General features: G+C 46.9%; 1 protein-coding gene across 3 annotated transcripts; it reads left to right on the top strand.

The window, feature by feature from the left end:
• Positions 1 to 4,087: 4,087 nt before the first annotated feature.
• Positions 4,088 to 23,132, top strand: SLC12A9 (solute carrier family 12 member 9). Of its 3 annotated transcripts, none has more exons than XM_036769206.1 (15): positions 4,088 to 4,430; positions 4,742 to 4,812; positions 5,819 to 6,040; positions 6,601 to 6,735; positions 7,026 to 7,157; positions 8,680 to 8,988; positions 9,666 to 9,773; positions 10,214 to 10,325; positions 10,590 to 10,747; positions 12,184 to 12,266; positions 12,433 to 12,557; positions 13,042 to 13,234; positions 13,427 to 13,601; positions 13,809 to 13,955; positions 21,824 to 23,132. In XM_036769206.1, the coding sequence occupies exons 3-15, from the start codon at positions 5,860 to 5,862 to the stop codon at positions 22,693 to 22,695; spliced, it is 2,730 nt and encodes a 909-aa protein (XP_036625101.1). In that variant the 5' UTR covers positions 4,088 to 4,430; positions 4,742 to 4,812; positions 5,819 to 5,859; the 3' UTR covers positions 22,696 to 23,132. The 3 variants fall into 3 exon arrangements, with proteins under 3 accessions (XP_036625101.1, XP_036625102.1, XP_036625103.1); XM_036769207.1 differs by having other exon boundaries at positions 4,116 to 4,430; positions 5,822 to 6,040; XM_036769208.1 differs by having other exon boundaries at positions 4,199 to 4,430; positions 4,773 to 4,812.
• The last annotated feature ends 797 nt before the right edge of the window (positions 23,133 to 23,929 follow it).

The raw sequence follows: 23,929 nt of genomic DNA, 5'->3' as shown, positions 1-23,929 counted from the left end.
TAGTTGTAGGTTTTTTCTGGTCTATATAGGGTATCCAAGAATAAAAGCCTTAGGTATTGAGTAGGTCCCTGATAAAGCTAAGGACCATATGGTTATCTCAGATGAGTCCCCATATGTAACACAGGCTCCCCAATTTATATTCACCCTGATGAGTCTGGTCCCCAGATCACAGCTGGCCATGTCCCCTCACAGCTCTAGGGTTAGCCCTGAGGAGCTGCAGATGACTTTTCTAAAGCTATAGCTCCAGTCGTTATTCTGGCATATTTTCTTCAGGGTTAGCCACCCGTGTGCTAAGTGCCCATCATTTCATTTAAGTAATTACTATCAATCAACTTTTACAAAGGAGTGTTTGCTGAGAAGATAGCAAGAACGGAAGTTACAAACAATTCTTCCCTATACCACTTCTGTATTTGGGGAGAATGGGATTAAATTTAAAGAAATATCTTCTTTTCTCTTTCTTCTTTTTTTTTTCTTCCTTCCTCCTTCTCTTCTCTTCCTCTTCTCTCCTTTTATCCTTCCTTTCTTTCTTGTACCTCTAATTTCCCTTGCTGACCTGGGCTGGGCTGGTATGACTTTTTCACAAACCTCAGCTTCCTCACTATTACAAGGGCACTGTTACATTATTGTTGTTTGTTTTTTTTTTCAGTCATGTCCGACTCTTTGTGACACTTTTGGGGTTTTCTTGTCAAAGATACTGGAGTGGTTTGCCACTTCCTTCTCCAGTTCATTTTACAGATGAAGAAACTGAGGCAAACATGGTTACATGACTTGCCCAGGGTCACACAGCTAGCAAGTATATGAGGCTAGATTTGAACTCAGGTCCTCCTGATTCCAGGCTTGGCATTCTAGCCACTGTTCCATGGAGCTGCCCCTAGAGAGCTACCATTATAGGGATAGACAAAGCAGTTCATTGTTTCAGCAATCTGGCTAGTAGCTGTTGTGGGTGTGAAAGAACAACACAAGCCCAACAACAAGCATGCTACCAGCACGCTGCAAAAGCCCAAGTTCTTTTGATCTGCTTTAGTAAGGAAAGCAACGTTAAGGGGTTGACAAGTTTACTTTAATTCAGCATACAAATATCACTCACTTAGTTCAGGGGAAAAAGCCAGCACCCTGAACTTCAGGGCAAGTACAAACAAATTACAAACATCAGACAGACAGACCAAATACAATTCATAGTTACTGACACCCAGGTTCAGCTGGGGAGCTCATAACAAGCGCTGGCCCAACCATCATGGCTGTGGGCAAGAGCTCCAAAAAAGAGAAAGCCAACCCCTGGTTTTATATCTTTTTCAGGGTCAAGGGTGAGTCACACATGCAACTCACCCATGTGACCTAGAATCATCACAAAGAGGTGACTTAAACTCACGTGGTCTAAAAGCCTCTGATGTCCCAAACATGTCACTCAAACTCATGTGTAAACTAGGCCCTCCCTTGAGAAAGGAGGTCACCAAGGAATCCCAAATCTAATCAAGGAACAAAGCCAAACTCTTCAAGGGCACTTGCTTGAACTGAGTGCTAAGAGCCCATTTTGTTTACCAACACATTCATACAAAGAATTTGCCCTACCAAATTTATTCCAAATGCCATAGCCACTGGATGGGTCTCAGCTACCACTGTTCTGAGTCAAGTTCACTTTTTAAGGCCTCTGCTATTGCTTCATTCGTGCTGAGCTTCTGACAGTTCCCTGAAAGGATTCAAGCTCTCGGACTTCTGATGCTCACTATTCTGACCTTGTGAAGCTCACAAGGTCATAGCCATCTCCAAAAGCTCTTCAATTAAAATCAGGAAAGAATAAACACAACAGAGACCAAAGAACTCAGGGACTGGTGGGGAAGAAATAGACCAAGGCCTCCCTCTAGACAAAGGATAGAGTAGCCTTATGAAATCTACACAGGAGGTATCAAGAAGAGGGTAACTGACATATGTCAAAGGCTACAAACAGATCAAGAGGAGTAAGAATTAAAAAAAAAAGCCCACAAGTCAGAGGCAGAGAAAATGGGGAGCTGAATATGAGGAAGACAGAAAGTCAGCTACAATGAGACCAGAAAGACAGCTTGAGACCAGAATGCAAAGGACTGAACAAATAAAAAGCATTTATTAAACGCTTTCTGTGTGCAAAGTCCATTTATTAAGCACTTACTATGCGCCAGGCAAAAACAGTCCCTACTCTCAAGGAGCTCCAGTCCAATTGAGGAGACGACCTGGAGCGGAGACCCCAAATTATGTACAAACAAGATACATACAGAATAAATTGGAAATAATTTCAGACGAAGGCACTAGCTTTAAAGGGAATCAGGAAAGGACTATTGCAGAAAGTGGTATTTTAGCTGACACTTGAAGGAAGAGGCGAAGCCAGGAGGCAGGGGAGGGGAAGGAGAGAATTTCAGGCGAGTGTCTCCTGTAAGGGACGTTCAGGGAAGGGATAGGAGGACAGTGTCCCTGGATTATATGGTATAAAAGGAGAGTAAGGTATAAATACTGGAAAGGTAGGAAGGAGCCGGGTTATGAAGGGGTCTGAAAGTCAAACAGAATGTGATATTTGATGCTAGAGGTAGGTGATAGGGAGCCAATGGAGTTTATTGAATAGGTGTGGGGGCCGGGGTGGGACCGAGTGCGTGTGTGCCTTAAGATTCGATAGCTACCACCTTTCCGCTCCTGGAACGCATGCATTCATCCGCTCATACAATCAAGAACATTTGTGAAGCGCCTGCACAATTTAGGATGACCGCCGCTGCCTTCAGCGAGCTAGTCACCACCACTTTGCCTCGCCTCTGCAGAGGCGCCTATGCACAACACAGCCTCCGAGTACAAACGTGGTTTATCCACAGGTCCTTTCATTTCCAATCCAACACCGAGGCTAGGATTCGAAGTGTCGGGGCTGGGTTGGGTAGGGAGGGTTCAGCTGAGGTATGGAGTGAGGAGAACGGAAAATGCAAAGCTCACACCGGCCCCTACTGTCCTAGGGACGGTGCAGCGCTTCTGGGTTAACACGGATATACCGAACAGGGGAGAAGCCTATGTGGCTGCACATGCGCAGCGTCGCGGTGCACCACGCTTCGATGCACCAGCCGGCCAAGCTAGACCGTTCCCGCGCGCAACCGCGTAGGAGGCGGAAACGACGCGCCGCACACTGGGCTGCTATCCTCTCGCTGTCCGGTCGTTCCGGATCCTCCTCTTTTAATCCCGCCCAAGAGCCACCATTTTTTTCTCCCAAGTAGCTACTGCGGCTTCCTCTGTCACGTGACAAGGGAACACGTTCTCGTCGCTCCTCCCCCTCCCCGCGGCCTCACTTTTGCTTGCTCTCGATTTTCTGGGAAAAAGAGAAAGTCATTTTGCCTTTGGGGGAGGTGACAATTGAATGTCATCGCGTTGCCAAATCCAGTGTTGGCCTCCTTCACAAAGTTACATGTTCGTGGGGGAGAGGAGGAAAATGGATTAGTGCGCGAGGAAGAATAAATCACATCTTCCTATGTAGCCCCACTTCTGGCCTCAGGTTCGGCTCAGGGGCTGCTTCCCACAGGAAGCCGTCAATGTTAGCTTTCCCCCTCCCTCCTTCCCTCCCTCCCTCCTCAAATTAGCACCTATGGCCTCAGCTATGTATGAGTTATCTTCCCCTAGGGAAGGAAAAGCGGCTCGAGGGCCAGGTACCCGGGACTGCCCAAAGTCAAGTCGACACGCATTTATCAAGCGCCTACTGTGTGCCAGGCACTGAGTTTAGCGTTGGAGATACAAGGACAAAACCAAAAAATGGTCCGTGCCCTCCGGCCGGTAGGCATTCTCCGGAGTGGAGAGATAACACCGGCTTTCTGCCCCAAGTTAGGCAAAGCCAGCTCCTGCCCTCGAGGAGCTCCCAGTCGGGGGCAGAGGGAGGACACACCGCAAAGTCCTAGGTGCCGCCTACCGCCCAGGGTCCCCAAAGCCCCGGGCCCGGCGGAGGGGCTGAAAGTTAAGCTTCCAAGCCGCCGGTCCTTCCAGGGATCATTAACGGAGGCTGCAGTTTTCCGGGGGAGGGGGAGGTGGGCGAATCAGATAAGGCAGAACTGGGAGGTCCAATCTCGAGTCTGCCGGGCCGGGTTCTCGGCTTCTCCCCCACGCCCGCTGCGCCGCCTCACGTCCACGCGGGAGAATGCACCGTGGGAGAGAGCCCGGGAAGAGGCGGGCGCTCGGAGGACCGGGAAGCCGGGAGGCCCAGAGCGGAGCCTGGGGCTGGGAATGCGGGGTTGGGGGCGTGGAAGCGAGGACTGAGGCCCCCGAGGGCGGGCCCTCGCCACGCCACCGAATCCCGGGCGTCGGCAGCCGCGGCTCAATCCGTGCCATCCGCGTCCCCTCCCCCCTCGGCTGTGATTGCAAAGCTCGCCGGTCCCGGCCTCCCTGCTCCGGCGGAAGCCTGGCTGGCCCGGGGTAGGGGAGGTGGAGGAAGGCAGCAGGTACCCTCGAGGGGCCGGGGCCCGGCTAGACTAGGACTTGCCACGGGGAATGAGGGAGGGAAAGGGAGTCCAGGACCTTTAGCAACAGGCAAGGACGAGGAAGGGGAATGGAAGCGCTGGCTGGAGAGCAGCGGTGGGAAGGGGTGAGGGGATGGAGGAAGATTGGGGGCGGGCGGGGTTGGGGAACCAATGGGGAAGGTACGGGGAAGACTGTTGATGCTCCAAGACTGAGCTCTGGAGAGAACGATGGGAACCTGAGTATCCTTCTCTCCTTGCCTCCTCTTCTCCCCTTCCCTGCCCCATCCCCTAAGGTGCGCTCACTCCGCCTGCCATCTTCCACAGGTAGAGGTTTTTCTCGGGTGCTGCTTCTTTTGGGGATCAGGTGAGTGTATGACTCCTCCCCCCCGGCTCTCAGTTAGGGTGAGGTTAACTTGTACGAGACGATCGCCCGACTCTTTATCTACAGCCCCCTTAACCCAGTGTGGGAGGCGTGTGAAGGCACGGTGGGAGGAGTGTGTATGAGCTCGAAAGTGTGGTGGTGGGTGGTAGGCACGGATTAGGGAGAGGGGATGCTGGTGGAGGGATGGGGCCCGGGAGCAGCTTCTCTGGAGTTGTGGAGAAAGAGATTCAGGGCAGAGCAGGAGACGGAGGGGTGTGAAGATCTGGTAGATAGTTGCAGGTGGTTGGGACTGGTGATGTGGAAATATGGGGTTATGGTGGTTTGTGCTCCATCTTTGTGGTAAGAGGAAGGGGGTGACATCGGAGAGGGTGGAGATACTGCTGCTTTAGGACTCAGGTGGAGCTCGAAAGGAGAAGGGTTTGCTTTCTGTCATCTTACTTCCCCTTTTGGGCAGCAGAACCCAAGGTCAGCTTCCTTTTCAGGAAGGGAATGGGTGGGGAGGAAAATCTGTGACCTAACGCTAAAATCCGTGTCCTCCTCAGAACCCATACATGCCTTCCCTAAACATTGAGCATAGGATTTGGGAATGGGGGCAATTGTAAAAGGATTAGTCGTCAAGGCTTTTGACTGGCTTTTGTGGGGGCCTCTCCTGAGATACTTAGGGTGTCGCCAAGATTTTTTAAAACTGGGCAGGGTTGGGGTTGAAGTAGAATTTTAGAGGGATATTTTGCACTGGACACCAGATTATATTGTATATTCTGTCACCCTCAGCCTTTCTTGCTAATATGCTTATAGTGTTATAATTCCCTGAACAACAGATTTTTGAGAGGGCCTTTGATGGGTTGTGGGTTATTTCTAGAGAGAGAATTCTCTCTGGGACTACAGGAAATTATAGGGGATCAGTGGCAAATTTTGCCCCATTCTGTGCTTTGTTGGGGTACAGTTACAGTCCGCGCCCCTGTCTTCAACTCAGCTTCTGTCTCTCCAGCAGGCCCTGTTACCAGTTCACATATCTGTCTACTCCCAGCCATGGCAAGTGAGAGTTCCCCATTACTAGCCTACCGGCTCCTTGGGGAAGAAGGAGCTACATTTCTGCCTTATGGGATGGGGGGTCCAGGAGGTGGGGCCCTCCGGAAACTCTCCACCTTCCTCGGTGTTGTGGTGCCCACTGTCCTCTCCATGTTCAGCATTGTGGTCTTCATGAGGATAGGTGAGGAGCTTTCGAAAGAGCTAGGTATCTGAGATGTTTAGAAGGGATCCCCAAGAAGGAAGAGGAGGGTGGCTGTGCGATGTGTGGGGAGGCTTTGAGTAGTGGGAAGTCTCTTGCTGAAATGGAACGAGACACTGGTTTTGGGGTCAGAGGGCCTATGTTTGAATTCCAGCTCTGTTATTTACTAGCTGGGTGACCTTGTACAAAACACATAGCCCTTCTGGGCCTAAATTTCCCCTTCTACAAAATGGTACGAGATGGTTTATGGACTATCTTGGAGTAGACGGTCTCTTTAAGGGCCCTTCCAATCTCAATTCTACATAATCTCATTCTATCCTTTGCCCTTTTACACAGGGCAGGATCAATGTGTTGGTGTCCCTGTGGTCTCTACTCACTCTTCCGTTCTCTGCTCACTTATTCAGAGGACACATTGAATTGAGAGAGATTGGTAGAAAGGCTTCTCTTCCCTTGTCATGTCCATAATCGCTTAGTGGGGTGGGAGCATGTACAACCCTTTAATCGTACTTCTCTATGATCTTACTTTCCTCTCTTCTTTACAGGATTTGTAGTGGGCCATGCTGGGCTCATCCAAGCTTTGGCCATGCTGCTGATTGCCTACTTCATCCTGGTGTTGACTGTCCTCTCTGTTTGTGCCATTGCCACCAATGGAGCTGTGCGTGGCGGTGGAGCCTACTGTATCCTCCTATGAGGGCTGAGCAAGGGGTGGGCACTTGTTCTATTCTCCGGTACAGATAAGATGGGGCAGTGGGGAGGCAGAGGCTGGGGATTCACTCTGATGTCTGGTCCAGGAGGGGTTATCTGCTTGAAGAGTTAACCTGCATGGACTGTGGCATCTACTTGCAGATTGGTGGAAGGGTACTGGCCACTGCGTTAGAAGGAGTGCTCTTTGCAATGAGTGGCCCACCTAGGTTCCAAGTCTTTATTTTTCTTTAACTTTCCCTTCTCTTGTGCTTCCCCCTCTCAGTCATGATCAGCAGGACATTGGGTCCTGAGTTTGGAGGAAGTATTGGGCTTATGTTCTTCCTGGCCAACGTCTGTGGCTGTGCTGTCTCTGTGCTGGGACTGGTGGAATCCATACTGGATGTCTTCGGGGCTGGTTCGTTCTACCAACCCTGGGTCTCCAGAGTGGGGGAGGAGCCAGGAAACTCCAAGGTCTTGGGGAGTCTGAGGTGTTGGGATTATTTTTGGTAGAGGAATGCCCTGGGGAAGGGGTGATAGTGGCCAGTTAATCAGTGAGTATTTTTTGAGTACCTCCTATGTGCAGTAGTAGCAGAGGGTAAAGGGTTGGAAACATGATGCCTGCCCCCAAGGAGCTTATGTTGTAGTAGGGGAGAAGGGACAGATGAAATAAACATGTAACGGGGGATTGGCCATTGAGGGCCTGTTTCTGGCGCATGGAGGTGTGTGGCGAGCCTGTTTTTCTGGGTATGCTCCAAAGTGGAGAGCAGGAGCCCCCGCCACTCATGTCTTAAAGCGGACTCACCAAACATCTGTATGTTCCCAGGAGTGGGACCAACTGGCCCCTACTGCACTCACATACACACACACACACACACACACACACACACACACACACACAAAATGTTGAGTTGTGAGGTGCTCACAAAAGGAGCTCTGGATTTGCAATGAGAGGACCTATATTTTAGTCCATATGCTGCAACTTACTTCCCAGTGTGACCTTAAGCAAATCATTTCCCCTCTGAGAGATTCAGTTTCCTCCTCTGTGTCATGCAGGAGTTGGAGCAGATAGTCCCTCTCAGCTCTTAATCCTAACTTTATTCCTGCTAGAAAAGAGAGAGAGAGAGTGAGAGAGAGAGAGAGAGAGAGAGATTGATTGAGAGAGATTGATCAGCCAGTGTTGGCATGCTTAGGAAAGAAGAGCTGGAAGGGGCCTCAGAGTTGTTTAGTCCAACCCCCTCATCTCACAGAAGAAAATGAGACTCAGAATGGTGAAGCGATTTGTCAGAGGTCATGATGGCAGAGCCAAGGGTCGGATCTAAGTTCTCTGAATCCAAATCTAGAGTTCTTTGCCCAGGGCCATGGTGCCTGTCCAAGGGTTTGTCCAGAATTTAGTTCTACTCTAATTTGACAAATCTCTGGTACATCACTGTTACTTGAAGGTAAAGGGTCTAAGGCAATTTTGAATTTAACAGGTCCTTAACATAGGTCCATGGCTTGTTTTTATTATAATTTATTTCCTTTGTAATCCTATGTATTTTATTCTGTGCATTTAAAAACATTACTCAAAGAAGGAGTTCGTAGGTTTCATGAGACCGCTGGGGGGGGGGGGGGGGGGAGGGGTCCATGATACCAAAAAAGGTTAAGAACCGTTGGTCCAAATGCTCCTTAAGGTCCCTTCCAGTGCTAACATTTTATTAACTTTTGAAACATTTATTACTTGTTAAATTCAGAGACATGGTTCTTGCCATGGAACTCACAGTGTCTGATGACATTCATGAGAATAACTGGAGTATTTAAAAGGACCTGTTCTGATTTGGGGTATGTTATACAAGATTTCATAGGATCCTGTACCTCGATTTAGATGGACCTCAAATTTGGACAGTTTTTTGGAGTGTTACTTCCTCCCTCAAATGATTTCATCCCTGTCTCTCTCCCAGATACATCAGGGCCAGCAGGGATACGAGTGCTTCCCCAAGGCTATGGCTGGAATCTGCTGTATGGAACAATGTTGTTGGGCCTAGTGGGTGGGGTCTGTACCCTGGGAGCTGGCCTGTATGCACAAGCCTCCTTGCTTACATTCCTGCTGGTCTCTGCCTCCTTGGCCTTGGTCCTGATCAGCTTTATGGCTGTGGGGCCCCGAGATGTCACCCTCCCTCTTAGGCCAGGCACCAATGGTTCCTCGACAATCCCCCAGCTGGGCCACTTCACTGGCTTCAACAGTAGCACCCTGAAGGCCAACTTGGGTGGTGAGTAGAAGCTGTAACTTGGGGCTCTATAGAAGGGGAGAAGGGAAGGGCTAGACGATCGAAATCCCAAGATGAGGGTGAGAACTGAGGGAGAGAGCATTTGGGTACGAGATACTAAGAAAGAGGGAAGCGCCAGTCCCAGCACAGTTCAGTTTAATTCAGTAAATCAACAAATGGGTGATTTACCTTCCTACTCTGCAGTTCACTGTGGGGGGACACAAGAGAAGCCTTAGAGAGACTTTTTGCTCTTAAGGAGATGTAGAGATAAGATGCACTCAAGGAATAATTAAATAATGAAAGACAGTACAGGTTTAAGTAAAGTGGTTTAAATGAAGACTGCCACCATGGGCTGGAGTGGCAGGAGACACTGAGACTTGAGCCTAGTCTTGAAGGCTGGAGAGAAGACTTTGGGTCAGCTCAGAAGGGAAGGGGAGGCATGCCAAGGCAGGAATGAGAGAACAAAAAGACATAGTAAACTTATGGGTGAGTAAGAAAGAGTAGTTTGGCTAGAGCAGAGATCAGCTGGTTTCGGAAGAGGGAAAATGAGAGCTGGAACATTGGAAAAGAAGGACCAGCATCCTAGCCTGAAGGGCAGGGGGTGTGGAAGAAGGGGAGAGGATGCCTGGGTGCCCAGAGATGTCCATAGCCCCTTCCTAATCTGTGTGTTCCCTTCTCAGCGGGCTATGCCCAGGACTACACCACCGGGGTCACCATGACCTTTGCCAGTGTGTTTGCCGTCCTCTTCAATGGCTGCACAGGCATCATGGCTGGGGCCAACATGTCAGGTGAGTGACTGTTGTCTTTGACCTTCTTAAAGGAAGTGGAAGTCCTGAGCAGATGGTGAAGGGTCGAGCATTGATAAGAAATTGCTTCGTTTCTAGGAGATACCACTCGGGGCCAGGAGCCCTGGATCGGTGGCTCAGCTCTGAAAATTTTTAACTGGGTGACCTTCTCTCTACCTCTCTACATCATTTTTCAAATGGGGATGATGATACTTGGCTTTTCTTCCGTGCAGGATTGTTGAAGAAAGCGCTTTATAAATTAGTGCTCTATAAAAGGGTAATTGTTGTTCTCTGGCCCTAACTTTGTTCTTACCTGCACATTATCCTGATTTCTTTGTACGGCCAGACTCTGCCCTTGGCAAGGAAAACCCCGAGGATTGACACTTCCCACACTCTGTCACCTAACCTGGCTTTTCTTCCTTCCCAACCTCTTTTTTCCCCAGGGGAGCTGAAGGACCCAAGCCGAGCCATCCCTCTGGGCACTATTATTGCTGTGGTGTACACGTTCTTCATCTATGCTCTGCTGTTCTTCTTCTCCAGCTTTACCTGTGACAGGTGGGGGTGGGGAGGTGGATCTGGGACGCCAGGTTTTGGGGATGGAGGTGAACAAGAAATACTTAGAGAGGAACTAGATACTTAGGTCTCTGTGGGAGGTATAGGCTGGGGCTGGGGGAGGACATCTGGGTCCCTAAGGGAAGCAAGGTTCCAAGAAGAATTATGGACAGGAGAACAGATTATCTATGTCACTGATTGGGAAAGGTGAGGGCTAGGCAGGATAATAGTTAGAGAGCAAGTGTCATCTTTGTTCTCTCCCTCAAGGACATTGCTACAGGAGGACTACGGCTTCTTTCGAGGCGTTAGCCTGTGGCCTCCGATGGTGCTAATTGGGGTGTATGCTGCATCGCTCTCAGCTTCCATGAGCTCGCTCATTGGTGCCTCACGAATTCTCCATGCCCTGGCACAGGATGACCTTTTTGGTGGGTTTTCTTTTTTATTGCTTGTCCTCAATCTTTCCCCCCAATTTTTAAACATTTTTATTTAAAGTTCTGAATTGCAAATTCTATCCCTTCCCCTCTCCCTCTCCTTCCCTGAGATGGTAAGCAGTCGGATGTAGGTTACACATGTGCAATTATGTAAAACATTTCCATATTAGTCATTTTGTACAAGAAGACTCAAAGAAAAAAAATCAAAGAAAGAAAGTGAAAAATAGCCTGCTTCAGTCTGTATTCAATCCATATCAGTTCTTTATCTGGAGGCTCATAGTATGCTTCGTCGTTAGTCCTTTGGGATTGTCTTGGACCGTTGCATTGCTGAGAATAACTAAGCCATTCACAGTTCTTCATCAAGCAGTTTTGCTGTTACTGTGTACAATGTTCTCCTGGTTCTGTTCATTATGCATCAGTTCATGTAAGTCTCTCTAGGTTTTTCTGAAATTATTGTGCTTGTCATTTCTTGTAGCACAGCAATATTCCATCACAACTGCAGCTCGTTTAGCCATTCCCCAATTGATGGGCATCCCTTTGATTTCTAATTCTTAGCCACCACAAAAAGAGCTGTTATAATAAATATTTTTGTACAAATAATTCCTTTCCCCCTTTTTGGGATGTCTTTGGGATATAGACCTAGCAGTGTATGGCTGGATCAAAGTGTATGCACAGTTTTATAGCCCTTTGGGCATGGTTCCAAATTGCTCTTCAGAATGGTTGGATCAGTTCACAACTCCACCAACAGTGCATTAGTATTCCAGTTTTCCCATATCCCCTCCAATATCCAACATTTTCCTTTTTTGTCAGATTAGCCAATCTGATAGGTGTGAGGTGGTACCTCAGAGATGTTTTAATTTGCATTTCTCTGAGTAATAGTAATTTAGAGCATTTTTTTGTATGACTATAGATAGCTTGGATTTCTTTGTCTGAAAACTGCTTGTTCATTTTCTTTTTACCATTTATCAATTGGGGAATGACTTGTATTTTATAAATTTGACCCCGTTCTCTACATATTTGAGAAATGAGGCCTTTATCAGAGATACTTGTTGAAAAATTTTTCCATTTCCTTGTAATTTTGGTTGCATTGGTTTTGTTTGTGCAAAACCTTTTAAATTTTATATAATCAAAATTATCTGTTTTACGTTTTGTCATGCCTTCTATGACTTCTTTGGTCCTAAATGCTACCCTTATCCATAAATCTCACAGATAAACTGTTCCGTGCTCTCCTAATTATCCTGTTTTAGTGAGTGCATATTTCTATATTCATTCCTCACCCCCACACCCACCCTTCCCTAGTTCTATGGCCTTCTTGAATTCTCTGGTTTTTCTTGAATTCTCCTTTTACCATTTGTTGCTTTTCCCCCACCTTGTTATCCTTTGAAGTTTTCTTGTTTAACCTCTGCCTGTCCCATCTCTTTCCCCTGCAGGGATAATTCTGGCTCCAGCAAAAATTGTATCCCAGGGAGGGAACCCCTGGGGAGCTGTGTTGTACTCCTGGTGTCTAGTGCAGGTGAATTGGGGGGATTCTCATAGACTGTCTCTCTTTCTTCCCCTAAATGGACGAGAAGCAGGGTGGGAAATCAGCTTTGAGGGAAATGTGGACCATGTGGATTTTGGCCAAGGGCAGGGGTTGCATTTGGGTTTGGTGAGGAGACCTAAGCACCTTTTTCCTCCAGGTAATGCTTCTCGTTGGGAAGCTCAACACCCTGGCAGCTGTGGTCACAGTGTTCTACCTGGTAGCCTATGCTGCGGTGGATCTTTCCTGCCTGAGCCTTGAGTGGGCATCGGCCCCCAACTTCCGGTGAGGGGCATGTAACCTTAGGCTCCAGAGGCCACATTGATATTTTAGAAGCCTGGGATTCTGAGTTGGAAGGATCAGAGAGTTAGAGATGGAAGGGACCTCAGGACCCCTCATTTTATAGTTGAGGAAATTTAGGCCCAAGAAGGTTGTGTGACTTGCCCAAGGTAGTAAGTAGCACAGTTGGGATTTGAATTTAGGTCCTTTGGCTCCAAATCCCATGGTTTTTTGACTTTCCCACACAGGCCTAGAGAAATCAAATGACAGGACTAGAACTGGAGCTCAAGTCTTTTGATGTCCCACCCAGTGTTATTTCTGCTATGTCGTACCTGGGGGTGGGGCAGGTTAGAGAAAAAAATTTGGATTTGGGTCCCTAGAGGTTCCCGAAGGGGGCCTGGAATGAATTAACCCTATGCCTAAGGGTACAGAGCTGGGAGCCCCATGTTCATCTGTCCTTGTCTTAAATGATCTGTCTTTCTGTCATCAGCCCCACTTTCAACCTGTTCTCCTGGCACACCTGCTTGTTGGGCATGGCCTCCTGCCTACTCATGATGTTTCTCATCAGCCCAGGAGCTGCAGGCGGATCTCTGCTGCTCATGGGGCTGCTTTCAGCCCTGCTCACTGCCCGAGGAGGACCTAGCAGCTGGGGCTACGTCAGTCAAGCCCTGCTGTTCCACCAGGTTAGCACGGGGTCGCATGGAGCTTCCTTATCCTTGTCCTTAACCCAGGGAGGGAGTTTGTGAGGGGGTTTCCAGGGGTGCTATCCCAAGAGAGACTCGCACTGGTACCTAATGTGAGAAGAGAAGTGGGTTGTGTGAGTGGTGGGATGAGAAATGCTGTATAATGCTGTATCCTAATCCTCATACACTCAGGTCCGAAAGTACCTGTTGCGGCTGGATGTGCGGAAGGACCATGTAAAGTTCTGGCGACCACAGTTACTGCTGTTAGTGGGAAACCCACGAGGGGCGCTACCCCTGCTACGGCTGGCCAATCAGCTTAAAAAGGGTGGCCTCTATGTGCTGGGCCATGTCATCTTGGGAGACCTTGGTGAGGACCTCCCCACCCCACAAATGTACTCTTGATAGCCCCATTCCTAAATCCCTTGATTCCCTAGTTCCTTTTAAACATCGTTCGTGTTCTCTAGCTACCTCTTCCTCTGGGCCTCTGGGGGGAATGGAAATAAGTTTCCATATAAGACTTTGAGGAAGAGGACACAGATTTTCTGATGTTTCCTTTCTCAAACTCCCTCCTCAGATTCTCTGCCCTTGGACCCTGTGCAGCCCCAGTATGGGGCATGGCTGAGTCTTATAGATCGTGCTCAAGTGAAGGCTTTCGTGGACCTTACTCTTTCACCTTCTGTGCGTCAAGGGGCCCAGCATCTGCTGCGTATTTCTGGTCTTGGTGAGACTCTCTGCCCCACATCCTCTCAGTCCTATCCTTGTTCTCTCCCCACCTTCCCCTCCTGACGCCTGCTGCTAGTTTCTGTTTCCATTTGTGTCAGATAGAAAATATTTATAAATTTCCCAGTTTGTAAGGGCCTGGGCTAGACATTGTGGGAGGAATATGAAGCACAGTCCCTATAGTTGTGAGATTATAATCTGTTTGGGGAAGTAAAATATGCATATACACAGATGCAGATAATTAATAATACAAGGCAATATGTGATAAGCTTCAGATGAATGATACAGATAATAATTGCTCTAAGAATATAGAGAACGGAGTCAGTCAACAAATACTGAGGCACAAAGTTTTGTGCCAAGCACTGAGCTTAGTACAGGGGATACAAAGAAAAGCAAAATAGACCTTGCTGTCAAGAAGCTTCCAGTCTAATGGGGGAGAGGGACTATAGACAAACAGCTACATATAAACAAGATATATACAGGGTAGATGGAAACAATCTTGGAGAGAGGGCTCTAGTATTAAGGGGGTTTAGTGGAAGGTGGATTTTAGCTGAGACTGCAGGATGTCAAAAGCCAGAAGTGAGAAAAGCATGGGGGATAGCCAGTGAAGAAATACTGAGTAAAGGAGATGGAGAGCCTTGTGCAAAGACTAGCAAGGAGGCCAGCACCCCCACATTGTAGAGTAGGCAGGGGGTACAAAGTATAGTCAGACTGGAAAGATAGGCTGGGGCTCGACTATGAAGGGCTTTAAAAGCCAAACGGAAGATTTTATATTTAATCCTGGAAGTAGTTGGGAACCAAGGTGTTTATTAAATGAGAGTGGGGTGGGTGGGAGGGGGTTGACATGTTTAGACCTGTCTTTTAGGAATATCACTTTAGCATCTGAGTGGATAATGGACCAGAGAGCAACCAGCAGGCTATTTCACTAGTCTAGGAAGGAGGCCTACACGAGGGCAGAGCAAAGTAGAAGTATATGAGAGATGTTACAAAGGCAAAATGAACAGATCTCACGAGAGATAGTAAGGAAACCCCTCGTGGGCTTCCCACCAACAGCAGATAGTGAGGGTGACACTGAAGTTGCTGGCCTAGGGGACTGGGAAGATTGCGGTACCCTCGACAGTCATAGGGAAGGGTTTTTGGGAAAAGATGATGAATTCAGTTTTGAACTTGTATTTAAGCTGTCTATGGGACATCCAGTTAGAGATGTCTGGTTGACAGTTAGAGGTGTGAGACTAGAGGTGAACAAGAAGGTTAGGGCCAGTTAAGTAGGTTTGAGAATCATCAGAGGTGATTGAATCTTTGGAAGCTGATGCGATTACCAAGTGAAATAGTATAGGAAGAGAACAGAAAAAGACCCAGGAGGGAGCCTTGTGGTACACCCACAGTTAGTGGGCCTGACCTGGATGAAGATCCAGCAAAGGAGACTGAGAAAGAGCAGTCAGATGGGTAGGAGGAGAACCAGGAGCAAGTTGTGTTCTAGAGAAGAGAGTAAAGGGGAAAAAATAGAGAAAGTTAGTTAGAAAGAAAGCAAAAAGAGAATAAAGAGAAGTGAAAGAAGGAAAAAGAAAAGTCATGATGAAAGATGAAAAAGAATAGAGGAAAGGAAACAGTGACTGCTGTTTCCTTTGTCACAGGCTGAGGAGACGTCAAGAAAGATGAGGACTGAGAAAAGACCATTATTACATTTGGCAATTAAGACATCTTTGGTAACTTTGGAAAGACCAGTGTCTGATGAGGTCAGAAGCCAGACCGCAGAAAGATAATTGAGAAAAGCAGTGGTGAAGGCATCATGGGTAGATGGCCTTCTCGAGGTGTTTAGCCACAAAAAGGAGTAGCAAAGTGGGATGATAGTGGGGATGGATCAAGTGAATTTTTTGAAGATAGGGGAGATCTGGGCATGTTGTAGTCAGCAAGGAAGCAAACAGTAGATAGGGAGAAATTGAAAACTAATAAGAAAATTAGGAAGAAAGGGAAAAAAAGGAAATAAAGGTGATAGAGGGAATAATCTGCTGAAGAAGATGGGATGAGATGACTTGTGCATATAAAGGGACTGGCCTTGGTGAAGGGGAAGGTTACCTCTTCATAATAGAGATAGAAATGAAGAAGGAGATAGTATAGCAGAATGCATCTGAGTAAAGAGAGGAAAAGAAACTCTCAGTGAATGTCCTCAGTTTTTTATTTTTTTTTTCAGTGAAATATGAGACAAGATTCTCAGCTGAAAGGATAGGGGGAGCCTTGGGAGGTTTGAAGAATAATGAAAAGGTTTAGAAAAGCCACTGTGGTGAGTGAGATATGAATCGATCCAGGAAGTAGAAAAGGATTGCCTTGCAGTAGTGAGAGCCCAGTGGAGATTATGTAACATAAATTTGTATTAGACCCATACATCGTGGTTTCATGATTTTCTCCATCTCTGTTCAAGGGCACATAAATAAGAGTGAAGGACTGTGGGAAGGAGCTGAAGCTGGGACTTGGCAGGGCAAGGTTTGGCAATAGGATAAAGGGGTGAGGAACTCAAAAGAAGAGGATAGTGTAGAGTTGAACTGGTTCACCTGGGAGTCAGGATTTTGAAGGAAGAAGAGTGCTGCAGCCAGTGTGGGGTTATTAGCCTGGGAAAGAACTAAGAGGGGGAGGGATTGGAATTCAGGGTGAGGTTGAAGAACAGGGTTAGGGGTCATAAGATACAAGGAAAGATGAGATGATAAAAGATTATGATCAGATAAAGGGATTTCAGACTTTATGAGCATACAAGTGGAATACTTGTGTCTTATAACAAGGTCAAGGGTATGGCCATCGCCTGTGTGACCGAGGTATGAGTAGAGGAATGGGGACTGGTTAAGTTGAAAAGCTAGGATGTTACAGTTTTTGAAGGGGTGTCAGTATGGATGTTGAAGTCCCATGGTGTGAAGGCAAGAATTCAAGAGGAAAGAAAGACTGTAAGCCAGACAAACTCATTGAAGAAGGAAGAAAAGTGTCCTTGAGGTAGATAACAGCTAGGTGACAGCTACCAGAATCTTGAGTGAGTGATAACTATAGGAGGAGAGGTTACTGAGTAATGGTGGTAAAGGGAGGGCCTAGAAGTAGGAATAGGGAGCAAAGAGTATACCGAATCTAACACCACAACCGATGAAAGTACAACCAGTACCGGAAAGGGTGCGCAAGTGTGCCCAGATCTCAGTCAGAGCCAGAAGATGGAGTGGGAAAGGAAAAGGTTTAAAATGAAATCAAGTTTATTAACTATGGAGCAGTCATTTCACGGAGCACAACAGGAAAGTAAACTTGGAGTCGGCCATGTGAGGCGTAGGGCTGAGGACCATGGGATTAACAAAGGAGACGGTAGGGATCGAGAATGACTTCTGTACGGGATAGCCAGGGGTTCAGATATCGGTGGGATCTGGAAAGAGTATGCAAATCTTACTCTCTGCATTTAATAGACTAGTCTATTGAGGGAAACAGCTGATTAGACTATTCAAGGCCCTCTCTTGAGAACCAGCCTCATAGCCGGTAGAGACGGAGCCATGTGAGGCCCAGGAGGCCACATTTACATCCCAGCAGACAAGTGGAGCAGGTGAAGGTATAGCCTGGGGGAGTCCAGACAGGTGATAGGCATGGGCATTTTAGGGTGATTATATAAACAGTTCTATTGATCTACTTTTCTGGGGTTTTTTAACCAATAACAAATTTGATGATTACTATTTTATGATATAATTTTGTTCAGGAAGTGCTCTTTACTCTTTTTTTCCTACTTTTTTCCCCCATTATTTTCTTTGAAATTCTAGGCCTTCTATTCTTTAGAATGAATTTTATTATTTTACTTAGCTCTTTAAAATATCCCTTGGAAATTTGGCATAGGACTACATCTATACATTACTTCGGACAATATAATTTTTATTATATTGTTGTGACCCAACCATGGACAGTGAATTAATTTGTCATTTGTCATAATTTTCGTCATTTCAAAGTATTTTGTAATTATATTTACATAAATCTTGAGTATGGAAACTGCCAGTGGCTCAGTGGATAGGTACTGGGCCTGGGTCAGGAAGACCTCATTTCAAATCCAGCCTCAGATGCTTCATGGCTGTGTGACCCAGGGCAAATCACTTAAGCTCTTATCGCATGTCAAAATGGATCCACAGGAGAATTCCAGTATCTTTGCAAGAAAAAAAACCTCAACCCTCCCCCCCCCAAAAAAAACCAATTGGGGTCACAAAGGGTCAAGCATGACTAAGACAACTAAACAAGAAGAAGTCTTGAGTATACCGTGGTAGATCGACTCTGGGAGGCAAATTTTAGGAAGAAAATCTTTAACTTGGAGAGCACCCTAAGAAGAGGTACATGGTGGTGAACAGCCTTAAGATCACAGCACATGGAGACTCTTTGAAGGGTCTGGGAATGTTTGGGAGGGGACATGATAGTTATCTCCCTCCGACAGGTTCTCATGTGGAAGAAGGTCTAGTTCTTTCTCCCATAAGCACTTTAAAAGACAGGAGTTATTTTGTTGTCCTTACAATCACAGTTCCTTGAATTAAGCCAGAAGTTGTGGAGAAGCAGAATTAGTCTCAGTGTCCAAAGAAACTTTTTAACAGAGCTACCCAAAAATGGAATGAGCTTTTTGGGGAGGTTGTAGGTTCCTGCTCCTAAGCTCTTCAAGAAAAGGTAGGATTGATAGGGAAAACTGAGGGAGCTGTGACTTCTTAAGTAAAAGGTGGGTCACTGAGAGTCATCCATGCCACTGAACAGACAGCGGTGAGAGAATGAGGAACCTGAGAAGCCACAGCAAGGGACCTGGAAAGCTATTCTGTTGAAGGTGGGGCATCTGAGAGAAGGCTTCAGTTCATCTTAGTGATTCCGATGTCCCAGATAAAAATTGATTTCATTGGCCAAGAACTCCAGGGATGGCTATTGCTCTCTGGCGCCACCTAAAGCTGGAGAAAGGTGGGGCTATTGTAAAGGAGATTTCTCATCCAAGTATGGTTAAACTTTACGGCCTTTGAGGTCTCTTCCACCTCTCCTCTGAAATTTTGTGATTTTTAACACATCCTTTATGGAGTAAGACTTTTTTTTGGGGTGGGGAGGAATAATAAACAAACAAATATATTGGGACCTTGTATTTTCTCCACCTTTCCATCAGTTGTGATGCAATGAAATGTGATCTTCCATTTCTATAGAAAGTCATTTGTGAATGCCTGCCTATTTTCTTCTCATATTTTCATCGAGGATCTCATTACGATGTTTTTAAGTAGAAAAAATAGATAAGTGTGTTTAGTGGTTGCTAATGTTCTTGTTTTGGTAGTTGTGTTTTAGTGGTGATAACACCATCTGTGGGTTTTTTTTTCCTATTTTCTATTTTTTATGTTGTTATCTTCAACTCTTTGACTTTGTGAAAATTGGTACCTTGCTGCCTTTAAATTTTTGTTGATGTTCTGGTAGCTGTTGCCATTATCATAAAGCAGTGGAATGTTAACAGGCTGATCAGAGAAGGGAAATTCAGAGTTCATAAACTTGGAAGTAGGACATTTGTGGCTGATTGTGAGATCAAGAATATGACTTCTGTGTGTAGCTGCAGTGGTGGGAAGGAGTGGGTTATGGGAAATGAGCAAGTTGAAGAACTGGAGATGAGAACATTTGAAGGAATATTAATATGTACATTCAAGTCCCCTATTATGAGGGAAGGAATTAGGGAGGAGAGACTTTAAGACAGGAGAGTGTCCTAGAAATTGATAGACAACAGCTACTAGAATTTCCGTTGGGTGATAGATATGGGTTGAGTGAACCTCAAAGGAGGAGAGGTTACCGAGTGATGGAGGTAGAGGGAGAGCCTGGAAATGGTACTGGGGAGCAAGGAGTTTCTAACTTCCTGATCTTGACTGGTCAGTGAATGAAAGTGCAACCAGTGCTGGAAAGGGAGACCAGGGAGGTCACAGCCTCATCAGGGGGAAGTCAGTGAGAGCCAGAAGATGAAAAGAGTGGGAAAGGAAAAAATTTAAGATGAAAGTAAATTTATTACCTGTGAGGCACTTATTCCAGAGAGCACAGTGGGCAGGTAGCTTTAGAGTGAGACATTGGTGGGACTGAATTGAGGGGAATAGGAATAGGGGAGTGGATGGTGAGGGATGGAGAATGGAATTTGTTTAATGACAGCTGTATGTTCAGAATCACTATGAAGGGGAAGGTATGACCAGGTGAGAGTTTGTTGATCATTGCCAAATGAGTTCAAGAGAGTTGTTAACATCATCAGGTCAGCCTTCTAGTGTTGTCTTCCTAGGGTGTTAGGCAGCTTAGGTGAGGGGACTAAGTGAGAGATACTGATGGAATAGTGTTTCTCTCCTGTCCCTGCAGGCAGGACAGATCAGGAGATATCTGGAGGGAGCGGGAAGGAATGGTCCCCTGTAGGCAAGTAGGAAGAGACCACCTCAGCAGACCAGCACACAACAATGGAATGGCATGTACCTGATCCCCTGCTGGCAGGAAGAGAGGCCAGGCCAGGAGACTGGCACTAGAAGGAATGGAGTCTCTCTGATCCCCAGAAGGGGTCTCACAGCATCATAGCTAAAGTTCACTCTTTCAAAATGGCCCCACCAGGCTGCCTCCTCTGCTGTTCTGTCTCAGTACAGAGGGGGCAGCTGGGAGCAACAAACCCTTATGAAAAGCTTCACCTTTCCCCAGCTTTAGGTGGCGCCAGAGAGCAATAGCTATCCCTGGAGTTCTTGGCCAATGAAGTCAGTTTCTGGGACATCAGGAATCAGCTGAACTGAAGCCTTCTCTCAGATGACTGCTTCTAAATGCCCCACCTCCAACAGAATAGCTTTTCAGGTCCCTTGCCGTGTCTTCTCAGGTTCCTCATTCTCTCACTGTTGTCTGTTCAGTGGCATAGATGACTCTCAGTGACTCACCTTTTACTTAAGAAGTCACAGCTCCCCCAGTTTTCCCTGTCAAATTGATTTTTTTTAAATCATGCCTCCTCCATAGGAGAAGGATATCTTATTTTCTTGGTTTTGCCCTTTTTGGTCCTAAGACACGTAGGTACCAATTACCATGTGCCCTCCTCCCCTTTTTCTCTTTCTTTCTTCCTCCCTTTCCTCCCTCCCAGAGGCTTACAGCATGACTTCCTCACTCGAATCAGCCAGGCAGGAAAGAGTGAACAAATTGTCCCCTTGAGAGCCTTTTGTCCGTCTCTCAGTTCTAGTTCAGTAGCCAACAAAAAGATCACTTTGCCTGCAGGCACACAGCTAAGTGTCCGAGGCAGGACCTGAATCCTCAGGTCTCCTTGATTCTGAGGCAGTCCTCTCCCCAAGATGATAGAATTCCTCTCCTGAAACAGTATCCCATGAATTAATATTTATTATTGTCTTTAGGTGGATAATGAAGCTAAACTCTTTTAAGTCTTTTATTTGCCTCCCTAAGGAGAACCTAAGGGGTCAAAAAAGTGTATGTATTAGCACACTCTGCTTTTAAACTGTGGTTTGTTGCCAGGACTGTGTTCAAAGACTTTCCAGCTAAGTAGAACTTGTCGGAACTTGTTCTCCACAGGCATAGCCTTTGAGAACCCATGATTACCATTTTAATTTTGTAATCACTTCCTTTCATGCATTATATTTACTTGTTAAAGTAGGGCTCATCCATGGCAGGATTTCAGTTACTGGTATAGTCAAATGAAATAATGTATTTGACAGCATTTTGTAGGTTAAGGTATAATAGTGGCATGAGGATGAACATATCGAATGATCCACAAGGCACAAAGCAAGCTAACTTAGGTGCCCACTAACTAAGTACCAATTAAGAAGTGAAGTGCTGAAAGTCTTTGAAGGACTCTGTCTTATTTTTGTGCATTTTCTCCTTCCCTTTCCTGCTCTGCCTTCTTCTCCCCAGGTGGCATGAAGCCCAACACATTGGTCCTAGGATTCTATGATGATGCACCATCTCAAGACCACTTTCTAACAGACCCAGCCTTCTCACAGCCAGTGGAGGGAGGGGGGCCTGCCCTGGACTCCTTGTTCCCTCCACCACGAGCCCCTGGCAGTCCCCGGGCACTCACTCCCCACGACTATGTGGCCACAGTGGTAGATGCCCTGAAGATGAACAAAAATGTTGTGCTAGCTCGAGGGTGTTGGGCATTACCACCTGAACGGCTAACCCGGAGCTCTGGGAATTCCTCCCAGTCTCACCATGTGGACGTGTGGCCCCTTAACTTGTTGCGGCCAAAAGGGAGCCCTGGTTATGTGGATGTCTGTGGCCTCTTCCTCTTGCAGATGGCAACTATCCTGAGCATGGTACCTGCTTGGCAAAGTGCCAGGCTTCGAATATTCCTGTGTCTAGGACCTCAGGAAGCTCCTGGGACTGGTGAGGCGAGGCTCCAGGTGTTGCTGAGTCAGCTTCGGATCCGGGCAAAGGTTCAGGAGGTGGTTTGGGGTGAAGGAGCCAGAATAGATGAGGGAGAAGATGAGGGGAACTTCGTGAACGGAAGCCGTGGAGATGCTGAGGCTGATGCACTAGCCATCAGTGCCAATGCCCTTATTCGGGCACAGCAGCCCAATGGCAGGGGTGAGGGTCCAGTGGGGCCTGAAGGGGATCATAGGAAGGAGGGGCCAACTACAGCCCTTACCTTCCTCTATCTCCCTCGGCCACCTGCTGACCCTGCCCGCTACACCCGATACTTAGCTCTGTTGGAGATGCTGAGCCAGGACCTAGGTCCAACATTGCTCATCCATGGGGTCACTCCAGTCACTTGCACTGATCTTTGATTTTCCTCCTCTTTTTTAGGAGGAACTGAGAAGGGAATGATTAGGTCTAGTTGCCCACCTCAATCATGTGTTCTCTGTTTGAGATTCAAAGGGGAGGTTAATTTGGATTTGCCTCCTTGGGCCAAAATCCCATTGGATCATTTTAAGGGGCTTAACTTCTGTCTCCATTGTGGGAAGAGCCCTTCTGCACTGATGAGGGTGGCTGTGCCCCTTTAAATTATGAATGTGTGTGGAAGGGGACTCAGCTTTCCCACTTCAAACCCACTTTGCTTTCACTTCACTGGTGCCTTGTTAGGAGGGGCAGGTTCTCCTCACCTTGGGCTTCTGTTCTTTAGCCTACCTCACCCTGATCCCTTATTTCTGACACTAGCCTCCCAAGGCTTTTTGTATTTTAAATTTTTGTGCTTGCCATGAATAAAAGACCAACATGTTATAGATTGTCCGGCTGTTGCCTGGTGAAAGTAGGAGAAGGGAAGGAGGTTAGGGTATTCCTCTCTTTCTTAAGGTGGCTTTTGACCAGTAAGTACCTGTGGATGTCTGAGAATTGGGGTTAGAGAGTGGAAAATGGGGCAGGAGGTGGTGAGAAAGTAGGTAAGCCTGGGGACTCCTCCAATCAGACCTGGGTTGCATAAAATTCTGAGGAGACCCTGAGATATACAAACTAACAAAAGTGGGAAGGTGAGTATAGACCAGCCATTTGAGACTTTGGGTCGGTCTTGTGTGATGCTAAACGTAGATTTAGGAGAAAGGCACTAGGGAGAGACATCTGCCAGAAACCCTTAGTAGGAGCCCAGTAGCTGGGAGAACCCCAGGCACAGCCTAACTCAGGTGGGTCCAAAGCAGAACCCAGCTTAGAAGCAGCCCTATACTCCCCTGAGGGAGGAACTTAGTTACCATATTCAGAACAAGTCAGGCCCTGTCCGTGCCATTTTTGGCCCGAGCAAAGCTTGATCTAAGCATATAATTCCCACCTTCAACCAAAATACTAGGACTAATGAGCAAACCAAAGAAAACTCCAAATACCATGAGAACTTGATTTGAGAACACCCAAGGGATAAATCTGGAGGTCGATCGTAACCCGCAAGAAGTCCGGGTGAAGCCTTCAGGAAAAAATGCTCTAGCTACAATGATTACAGGAATGCCTAGGAGAAATTAAAAGAGGTGGGGGGAGGGGAGATAAAGATTAAAAAATGGAATAGCTAGGGAACAAAGAATGGCAAGGAGAACGGATACC

This window comes from Trichosurus vulpecula, chromosome 7 (assembly GCF_011100635.1).
Source record: "Trichosurus vulpecula isolate mTriVul1 chromosome 7, mTriVul1.pri, whole genome shotgun sequence".
Lineage (NCBI taxonomy): Eukaryota > Metazoa > Chordata > Mammalia > Diprotodontia > Phalangeridae > Trichosurus > Trichosurus vulpecula.
This window is presented reverse-complemented; position numbering and strand designations above follow the sequence as displayed.

Coding starts and splice junctions, on each gene's coding strand:
- SLC12A9 (XM_036769206.1), top strand. CDS start 5,860: ATGGCAAGTGAGAGTTCCCCATTACTAGCCTACCGGCTCCTTGGGGAA. Junction 8,989..9,665: donor CCTGAAGGCCAACTTGGGTG/GTGAGTAGAAGC, acceptor TTCCCTTCTCAG/CGGGCTATGCCCAGGACTAC. Junction 10,326..10,589: donor TCCAGCTTTACCTGTGACAG/GTGGGGGTGGGG, acceptor CTCTCCCTCAAG/GACATTGCTACAGGAGGACT.